The sequence below is a fragment of the Phaethon lepturus genome, unplaced genomic scaffold, assembly GCF_000687285.1.
Source record: "Phaethon lepturus isolate BGI_N335 unplaced genomic scaffold, ASM68728v1 C14078405, whole genome shotgun sequence".
NCBI classification, from domain to species: Eukaryota; Metazoa; Chordata; class Aves; order Phaethontiformes; family Phaethontidae; genus Phaethon; species Phaethon lepturus.
Genome location: NW_010576311.1, coordinates 1 through 10032, shown reverse-complemented (window position 1 = coordinate 10032; position 10032 = coordinate 1). Strand labels below are relative to the sequence as shown.

General features: G+C 43.4%; 2 protein-coding genes across 2 annotated transcripts; one reads left to right on the top strand and one right to left on the bottom strand.

Annotated features, from left to right (window-relative positions):
• Nucleotides 1–1924: 1924 nt before the first annotated feature.
• Nucleotides 1925–7582, top strand: KBTBD4 (kelch repeat and BTB (POZ) domain containing 4). The gene is made up of 3 exons (XM_010295690.1): nt 1925–2630; nt 5231–5337; nt 5918–7582. The coding sequence occupies exons 1-3, from the start codon at nt 1925–1927 to the stop codon at nt 6776–6778; spliced, it is 1674 nt and encodes a 557-aa protein (XP_010293992.1). The 3' UTR covers nt 6779–7582.
• Nucleotides 7583–7861: 279 nt separating this feature from the next.
• On the bottom strand, nt 7862–10029 carry PTPMT1 (protein tyrosine phosphatase, mitochondrial 1; the record flags this gene model as incomplete). The annotated part of the gene is made up of 3 exons (XM_010295691.1): nt 7862–8002; nt 9236–9427; nt 9949–10029. Coding segments are annotated over 3 exons (414 nt in total), but the record flags the coding sequence as incomplete, so codon positions are not given.
• Nucleotides 10030–10032: the final 3 nt, after the last annotated feature.

Genomic DNA, 10032 nt, shown 5'->3' with positions numbered 1-10032 from the left:
GAGCAGCCCCGCCGCCAGCCCGGACGCGAAGGCAGCGAGCTCTGCGGGGATGCGGGAGTGAAAGGCGAGGGGCCCCGGCAGACCCCCGGGCTGAAGCAGCGTTGTGGGGGCGAGGTAATTCTCTGGCGGGTTTTATAGCGTTAGCGTGGCCCTAGTGGGGGTCTTTACTTTTCCGGGAATTATCTTTCTTTTCCTTGCCCCTCGCCCCCGGAGCGTGAAGCCGCTGCCGGTTGTGTGTATGGGTTCCCTGATGCCAGGCGCTGTCATGGCATCCGCGACCCTGCCAGGAGCAAGGAAGGACGTAGGTGTGCCGTAGGTGTCGGTTACGTCACCTGGAGCCTGGCACATGGCAGGTCATTGCTTTGGTAACGCAAAATATGCCCGGGGCCTAAGATTTTGCTTTATGGGACTCTTCAACTGTTCCGGCACCTCTCTTGCTTTATAGTGGAGATGCCATGGATGTAAAGGGGAGCTTTGTGTTTACAAAGAAGGATGGGGCATTTATGGTAGCAGAGTCTTTAGCTGTTGTTGACGTTTCTTTCGTGACTTGGCACCAGTTCTCTGGAAACTGTGGAGGTCCGTACGGGCAGCTGGTTCTGCTGTGCCAAGAGGGCAGAGTAGTTCATCCATCCATATCCTGGTGCTCTGCGTGGTCACTTTGGTGCTTGTGAGCACCTTGACTGCAAGGATCAAGAGCTTTAACTGAAGTGGGAGCCAGTTTTCAGGATAGGCTTGTACTTGGTAAAGCTGGAAAAATAGCACCCATGTGTGCTGTGCCAACTGCAGTTCCTCCATCTCTTTACAGACTAATGTGTAGCTACTTACATACTATTGTAAAATCACAATAAAGGTATAATTAAGGCAGGCCTTAGGGTTGGGATGGACTTGTCCAGCCAGTTAGGGGTGTAGACACTACTTCCCATGAACTTGAACAATGAACTTAGGAACCCTCCTGTATCAAGCAGAGCTATTGTAAGAAAATGTATATTTGACAAAAAAAGGCATGAAAGAGTAACTATGAATCTCCTGGGGAAAAAAAAAAACTGTCTTTAGGAAACATTGTAGTGGAAATCATGTTCACTATTAATTGAAGAAATTTGTGATGTCAGTCGCTGTGGCTGATAGTTGAGGTGTAAAATAAGTTTAAAGTGAATGCAGGCGGGCATCTATTTGCTCCAACTGCTGTCAACAGCCATGTTAAGAAAGAGCTCTTTTCTACAGCAGTCCTCCTCTGGTTCAGAAGCTTTTTCAACCCACAAACTGCTTGGAGCTCTGCAAACAATCTCTGGTACCTACTAAGAGGTGTCATCTTTTAAATGGAGTTCTCCTTGCCACTTGGGCAACAGTGGGTAACAAGATCTCACAGGTTATTTTGTATGCTGAAGGTGTCTGGTGCATTAACAAACTGAGTATGCCATCAGTTATCTCATTTGGTTAGCTTGAAGGACTGGTGGTTATGTCTGGCAGACTTCTTGCGCATCTTTTTGGTAAAAACAAGTTCACATTACTTGATACCACTGCACAGATTCATCATGTTGGTTTTGGATGGTAATGAACTCCCCCTGGTGATATGAACTGTTGTCTATAGTCTTTGTTAGTATGATACTGTAATCCTTTTTCCATCTAGCCCAACTATGGTGCTGCCATATTCTTTCGGCTTCGAGAGTTTCCTAGGGCAGTTGCTGGACTTTCCACTTGAATAACTGTTGCTGCATTTCTTTGTGTCAGTGAAATGAGTGGTGAAACGATATGCATGTCTCCCAGTTCTGCTGGGATGTGATGCTCACTGTATTGGAAATTTGGTATATATTATAATTTTAATTATGTCAGATTCTCATTTGTTGTTTGAAATTCTGAAGCGCAAGCAGAAGTTTCTGGCTGTGCTATTTATATTCAGTCTAAAATATGCTAGCCTCTTACCAATATGTTCAATTTTTCCCTGTACCCTGAAGTACTGCATAATCTTGTTAGTGGAGGGAGAAAGCCATATAGTTATTGTGATTTTACAGATTGCTGGAGATCTGATCTGTGCAGCACCATGGACTCGTCAGAAGAGACTGGAGGCTCCTCTGCAGAAGAAAACTACTTTGTGAACTACACCTTCACCGATCGCTCCCACTCAGGCCGCGTGGCCCAGGGTATTATGAAATTATGCTTGGAGGATGAGCTCTTTGCTGATGTTACAATTTCAGTGGAAGGAAAAGAATTCCAGCTGCACCGTTTGGTCCTCTCAGCTCAGAGTTGCTTTTTTCGTTCTATGTTCACTTCCAACCTAAAGGAGGCCCACAACCGGGTGATTGAGCTGCAGGATGTTAGTGAGAGTGTCTTTCAGCTCCTTGTGGACTATATTTACCATGGGACTGTAAAGCTGAGGGCAGAGGAATTGCAGGAAACCTATGAAGTGGCAGATATGTACCAGCTGACTGCCCTTTTTGAAGAGTGCTCCCGTTTTCTGGCCCGTACAGTGCAGGTTAGGAACTGTCTGCAGGTCATGTGGTTGGCAGATCAACACAGTGACATGGAGCTCTACACGGCTGCCAAACACTGCGCAAAGTCACATTTGTCTCAGCTGCAAGACACAGAGGAGTTCTTACACCTGCCTCTCCGCCTACTGACAGACATCCTTACAGGTAAGGAGTTCTTGAGACTAGCCAGGAAGTGTATGTAAAAAGAGACTTTCAGAGAGTCTATCAGAGATTGAACAAAATAGATGGAAAGATCCAAGTTGTCATAATCACTGTCTATTCAGAGACTTAGCGAAGCTAAGCAAAGCAAAACATTCTGGATAACTTAATCAGAAAAAAGATCCTATTAATTGTTACTGAACATGAGGCATCTAAGCTATAGAAAAGGGATATAGAGGATGCTGGTGATTCCCAGTAGTTCCTGAGTCAACACGTCAGAAATATTACAGGTTTTTTAAACATAACTTAGTAACTCTCAACAACTTGTTGTATTTTTGTTTGCATTAAAAGTAAAACAAAGAAGCATTACCAGAAATGAACATCTTATGAAGTTAAATGATTATGAACCAAAGAAAAAAAAAAACTTTCATAAGTTTTTTTTTTCTTTGGTTTGTAATCATTTAACTTAGTAACGCAACAACTCAACATTTGTAAGAAGGCTGGAGCACAAGCCTTATTTTTAGACTATGTTAGTGTTATTAACAGTTGTATATAATTGTTAGGATTATTTAGGGTAGGCACTCAGCTGACTGAAATAGAGGCATTGTAATGTCTTAGGTAGTACAGTAATTGCCCTTCTTGTAAAGGTAATAGCCTTCCACAGTAATGGATGCAATGACTCAGTGTTGTGAAGGATGTGTCAACACATCAACAACTTAGTCCAACTGCCACCGATCCTTAAAGATTCTCTGCAGCCTAGTAGGTACATCCAGTACTTGAAAACCTCTCCATGATGCTGCAGTCACAGCTCCATTTTTGTGCAAGGAAGCAAGAATGTAGAAGAAGCTCATACATTCAAAGGTGCTGGACTTGGGACCAGAGAGATTGCCACTTTCTTGCTTTAATTAAATAATTTTGTAAATGAGTAAATAACTATACTTTGTGTGTCATGTGTTTTATATGCTGTTACAAAAATAAACCTACCATGACTGGCTTCTTTGGAATTCTGGCAAATCTGTCCGTAAGACTTAAAATGGCCTTTAAGGTCGATGCTATACATATGAGAGTCATCACAGATATTGCATTCTATTATCTCTGTTGCATCTAAAGAAATTCACCATCAAAAACCTATTGAGAATATGTACTGATAGCTAGAAAAAAGGTGATAACATCAGAGTAATTTTGACAACTCTAGCAAGTTTTTAAACTAAGCTGTGACTTCATGTAACAACAAAAGTAATCCTAAAATCATGAAATGAAGCTATAGAGGTCAATCACCCTTAACTTCCTAGGGATTCCATGTAGTAACCATGGTTTTAATACTGTGGCCTTTAGTATTTGTGGTCCTAAATTAAAATAATTGCTAAATAATTTTTCCATGCCTCATCTATTTCCATATATAGAATAACATTACTCAATGTTTATGCTGAAACTTAGCTCCTAAAATGGATTAAAATCTGAAATATACTCCTACTGCTGGTAGGGAAAATCTTTTTCTTTTGCAATTCCTGCATCTTTGTTTAGTTAATGGAGAATTAAATAGAGGAAGCTATTAGTGGAAAGGATTAAAATTAATTCCATGAAAGAGTAGTTTGTTAAGCTTACCTTTTGTTGCACTCCAGGACTCATTTAAAAACCAAAAGTTTTTCCATTTAGGCACTACATGTGATGGATAGCTTATGGAAATCCCTTTTACTAATAAAAAGAGTTGAAATACCTGCTTTTGTTCCACACTTTTTCTCCTCCCTTCCAGTGTAGAGAAAAGTGTTGGAATTTGTCTGATGCCTTCAGCAAACTTCAGGGTTTGTCATGACAGCAGACTACAAAATAAGAGAGCCTTCAGAGGGAAGCCTATCAATGGATACAGGCATAATTGCTGGCTTTCAGACTGGAAGTAAATACCTAAAATCTTCTAGGTAATGTACTGATGATGATGATGCAGTAGTTTGTGGCATAACCAAAACTTCCAATTATGTCTGGAAACAAATTGAAATCTGATGCAGTCTGAGTGTTTCCTATTGCCACATGGCTGAGGAAAGCTATAGTAGCTCTTTGGGGATTTCCAAATGTTAAGAGGATAGCAGCAACACCAGATGCTCAGTCTTGAGGGTCAGCTGTCTGACAGTGCTCAGAGAAGGAAAATTTCTACAGATGACTTTTTGCTAGACAGGTTTCTAGGACTGTCCAGAAAGAAAGGCAGCTGCTGAGATTCTCAAATAAGAGAATATTTTTATAAATAAGAAATAATATAATATAAGAAATAAGAAAATATTTTTCATTGTCACAAAGCATGTAAGTTCTCTTTCCTGCCCTCTCTCTCGGGCATAGGCTCCTTTGTTGAAACTCATCTGAAGCGCTTAAGATCTGGCAGCTCTGTCTTCTGATATTTATCCAAACTAATTTCATGTTGATGTCTGGCTGGCAGTGCTGATCATGCTTGCCAAAATCTAGAAAACTTTTTTTTGTTTGTTTGTTTGGTTTTTTTACTCTGTAGAAAGTAGGATTTGTGGTGGGAGTGGGAGGAGGGAGTCACAGGAAAAGGATGTTTCTGAGTATATACACCTTTGCCTAGATACCATAAATGCCTTTCTGTCCCCAAACCGCAGATGGCGTTCCATGTTCTCAGAATCCAACAGTTGCCATAGAAACCTGGATCAACTTCAACAAGGAGGAGCGAGCGGGCTTTTCAGAGACGCTGCGATCGAGTTTGAAGGTATAAAAAGACCTTCTGTTGAGGATTGGTGTAGTACTTGTTGGTTTCACACTTCCCAAGGCAGGGTATTCTGCTCACAGGTGTGACTTCAAAGTCCCAAAACACAAATGCCATTGAAATTCATGGTGTTTGCGTAAGGAATACTTTCATTGTCATAAATAGCAACACCATTGACAGCTTTTTTAATTTTAACCTAAGGCTGCTTTCACTAGCAACTGGAGCAATGCCACAATTAACTTATTTCACCAGATGCTCAGTTACCAAAGAGACCATTCAGAAACCTGAGTTTGGCATTCCCCTTATAATAACTCTACTCCATCGGTGATGTAACCAGTCCTTACCTAAACTGCAGACATGGGTTCCAGTGAAGTCTGTTGCTATTTTGCGTGAGATATGACTGGTATCTTGAAAAGGCTTTGAGGCTCCAAATCCTGAATGCTTTAGGGTGGCAGGACTTTGGAAGCATGTCACACGCCTCAGGCCCACAGGTGGGTTCTAAGCTGAAAAATTCAGCCTTAGGCATCACTGATGTTTGTGTAAATAGGTCCAATTCTGCTGACACACTCCCCCTTTCTCTCAGGTGATTGGAGAAAATGTTCACATCTACCTGATTGGAAAGGAGTCATCACGTACACATTCGCTTGCTGTTTCTCTGCATTGTGCTGATGATGACTCCATAAGCGTGAGTGGCCAGAACAGCCTGTGTCACCAGATCACCGCAGCCTGCAAGCACGGTAGTGACCTGTACGTCGTTGGTGGCTCCATTCCACGACGCATGTGGAAATGCAACAATGCAACTATAGACTGGGAATGGTGTGCCCCTCTGCCCCGTGACCGGCTCCAACACACCCTCGTCTCTGTGCCCAGCAAGGATGCAATATATTCACTGGGGGGGAAAACTCTACAGGACACTCTCTCTAATGCCGTCATATATTACAGAGTACGAGACAATGTCTGGACAGAGACCAGCCAGTTGGAAGTGGCAGTCTCTGGAGCGGCAGGTGTAAACCTTAATGGTGTCATTTACCTGCTGGGTGGGGAGGAAAATGACCTGGACTTCTTCACCAAGCCCTCTCGGCTAATTCAGTGCTATGATACCAACACAGAGAAATGCCACGTGAAGCCCTATGTACTGCCTTTTGCAGGGCGCATGCATGCTGCTGTACACAAGGACGTGGTGTTTATTGTAGCCGAGGGGGATTCGCTGCTATGCTACAATCCCCTACTGGATAGCTTCACCCGGCTATGCCTGCCAGATGCCTGGAGCTCAGTACCATCCCTCTGGAAAATTGCCAGCTGCAATGGCAGCATCTATGTCTTTCGCGACCGCTATAAAAAGGGTGATGCAAATACTTTTAAACTTAACCCAGCCACCTCTGTTGTAACAGTCACAAGTGGCATCAAAGTGCTGCTCACTAACCTGCAGTTTGTCCTGGCCTAAGCGGGAAAAACAAACCCAGTGATAGAAAGGGCAGCAACGATGTTCTGCTGTGCAGCTCAGATGCACCCACCACCCTCAGCACCAGTCCCAATTACTATGAGCTCACAACATCCAGTAATGGCCCCATCCTCTATACCTGTGCAGAGGAAGTACAGGCTTTCTGGCCACGGGCCTATTCTTTTACATAGCACTATTAAAGTTGAACTGCTGCATCTTAGACTTCAGATGGACTAAATGCTATTACTTTGATCCCTTGATGATAAGCTGCTTGTGTTTGAGGCCCAAACTGCAGCAAATGGCTTTTTTAGCCTGGAACCGATCCACCAATAACAAATCCTATGGCATATGGACAACGTCCTCCTTAGCCCAGACTGCTAGTTGTAACTGCCTGGAGACTCTGTGTTGCTGCCATGTCAGTCACAGAGTTGGATGTGCACTGTGTCCTCCAGGGATGTCCCCATTTAAACATTCCTGTGTCCCTATTGTAGGAGGGACTAGCAGAAATATTTGCAGCTGACAGATTTGAGGTGACTCCAAGACCTTTAGTAGGTTGCATTATTCAGCACTTCTCCTAGAGGAGTGGTAACAAACTGCGAACTTGCTTACTGCTCTGTCATCCCCTGGCATAAAGAGGGAGATCTGTTTTTATGAGCATTGACTTCCTTCACTGTACAAGGAATCCCCACCTGTAATTATAATATAGTGTTGGTGAAAGATGGAATTAAGACCACTTCCTCATACCCCTCTCTGTTGGCACTGTAACCCTTTGGGTAAGAATCTGAATAAAGTCTCTGCTGAGACAAAGTTTTCTTTTTCTTTGCTGAAAATATTATAGAACTTCCTGTGGATTGCAGTTCGGCTCAGCACTGATACCATGTGTGGGAAAGAAGAATTATGGGGCTCCAAGAGAACTAAGATATTAGCCATAAGGAAAGAAAGCTTTAATGAAACAGCCCAACCTCCCCTTTACTGTAATTTTTGTAAAAACTTTATTGATGGTTAAGAAGTACAACGCTTAAGCCTTCATTACATCATTAAAACCTATGCTTTTTTTAAAGCAGCCAAGACAGATTTTGATAGTTCTTACTGATGCTCTGCAGTTGTCCCAGCGATGATGTTCCTGTAAAATGTCTCCAGGACCTGGACTTGCTTTTGCCGAACAAGGATGTGGGGACGAATCTTGGCAATAGCCTCTATTGCTTCCTGCGGGCTCCAGTGATGCAGCTGAAAAGGCAGAAACCCTGCAAGTGAAAATCTATTGCATCCCTGCACCAGTTAATGGAGCCTTCCTGGAGGCTACAGGCAACATTGGAGTTGTTAAAAAACTTGTTGCTTTGCCCCTTCTGTTTACTTCAAAATAAGTCCCTCAGTTAAAGAGGGGTGGTTGCTGCCTGGGTCCTCCATTTTCTGTCTCACTCATGCTTCCATCATGTTGTTAATAGTTTCCTGTCCTAATACCACCAGACCAGAGCAAAAGTGCAGCTTGCTTTTATTATTTTTTTAAAACTTTACTAGTACTTTACATTGTACTTTACATTGTACTTCAGCGCTTAGTGAGAAAATTTTACCTTCAGCACTAAGGGAAGATTTTCCAGGGAGCACTTAACACGAACAGAAGAATCCACAGGTGGGATTTTGTTCTTATTGCTGGCTTACCCAGTTGGGTCTGTAGAGAAACTCGGAACACCAAAGTCACTTCTCTTAGTCCTGAATTGTCTTTCTTGAAAAGCTTAGAAAGGCTCACCATTTCAGTTAACAAAGGAGAAAATCTGAACAAAACTGAATGTTTGTCTGCTCAGTGAACCTACCCTCTTGAGTGACATGTTACTGCCATCTTAATCTGTTCCTCCATAGAAAGAATTAAGAATGGCAGAATCATTCAAAACCTTTTGAGAACTTTATATTAATGGCCCAGAAAACTGAGCAGCTTCCTGAAGTCTGACTGACCTGCCAGAACCAGCAACAGATATTATCAGACCATGTGTTTCAAAGCTTTGTTGCAACAACAGCTTCTCTTTCCCGTAACATCAAAACATCTTTGCCAGTGCCTGTGCTCATAACTGAGCTGGCAGAGACAGACCGTACAGATGAATGAAAAGGCTACTTAAAATGGCAGCTATAGTGCAGCTTCACCACTATGTCATTGTCAGGAAGCATTATCTTGACAGTATCATAAGTGCAGATGAACAAGGTGTGCAAAGATAAATGAGATTATCAAAGAAAGCTTAGATCGCAGTTCAGCAAACATGAAGTTTCACTTGTTCATTTACCCTGCATTTGCCATATTCTACAAAACAGGAATGTGAGTTTGTCTCCAGTCCAAACTCCGTGAAATCATGGAGTATTAATGTACTTGTACATGCTAAGGCTTCTTGAGCAAAAGCAAACTGTAAAGGTTGGCTGTATTCACCCAGACTGTATGAAAATAAACCCTATTTAGCATAGAATCCTTCTTACTTGAATTAAATATGCTGCCACCACGGTGGCACTGCGGGAGCGTCCTGCCTTGCAGTGCACATAGACACTGTTACCGCAGGCTCGGTGTTTCAGTATGAATTCCACACCCTTGTGGAGGTTTTCCAAGGTGGGGACTCCAGTTAGATCCACGGTGCTGAGCCGCAGTTGCTCCACTCCCATTGCCTCCCATTCCTGAAATGGACATAGCAGACCAGTTAACTTCCCCCCCCGCCCCCGCCAAAGAAAACCCAGAACCTGTTAAGATAGTTAGGAAGTTCAGTGGGGTTGTAAGCAGACTTTGAATGTCAATCCTTTAAATTAGATGTATGAAAACTTTAGTGCTGGCCATCAGAAAGGAGAACTTAAAGGGAACCAAAAAGATGTGGTTCAGCTAAAGGAAAGGAGGGGAGCTGGGCCGTCATCTCAAAAAAAAAGGCATTCTTGTATGTGCATAGCGATGTGTATGGAATTAATGGTCCCCTTCCCTCTCCCCTCCTCTCCACCGCTGTAACTGTAACGCTTTACTTGCATCCTCACGTTGTACTGGTTTGTCGCATAAAGTCGGCTTAAGTGCGAAGAAGCCACGTCTTTGCTGTCAAAGCACTTGGTGGTCGCTGCCAGGTGTGCGGCAGGAGGCGGCTAACGCCTCACCTGGGCCAGCGGAGCGACAGGAGACCCTTCCCGAGGGGGCACCGGTAGCTCCCCGGGCTCACCTGGGGGGAGCAGCAGAGGAAGCGGGTCTCGTACTCCTCGTTGAGGGTAACCACGGCGCGCACGTTCTCCTCCGCCACCAGCTG

What these genes read in the sequence shown, in the direction of transcription:
- KBTBD4 (XM_010295690.1), top strand. Translation starts at nt 1,925, where the DNA reads ATGTTCAATTTTTCCCTGTACCCTGAAGTACTGCATAATCTTGTTAGT. An exon ending in ACTGACAGACATCCTTACAG is followed by an intron (nt 2,631 to 5,230) that starts GTAAGGAGTTCT and finishes CCCAAACCGCAG; the next exon opens with ATGGCGTTCCATGTTCTCAG. An exon ending in CGCTGCGATCGAGTTTGAAG is followed by an intron (nt 5,338 to 5,917) that starts GTATAAAAAGAC and finishes CCTTTCTCTCAG; the next exon opens with GTGATTGGAGAAAATGTTCA.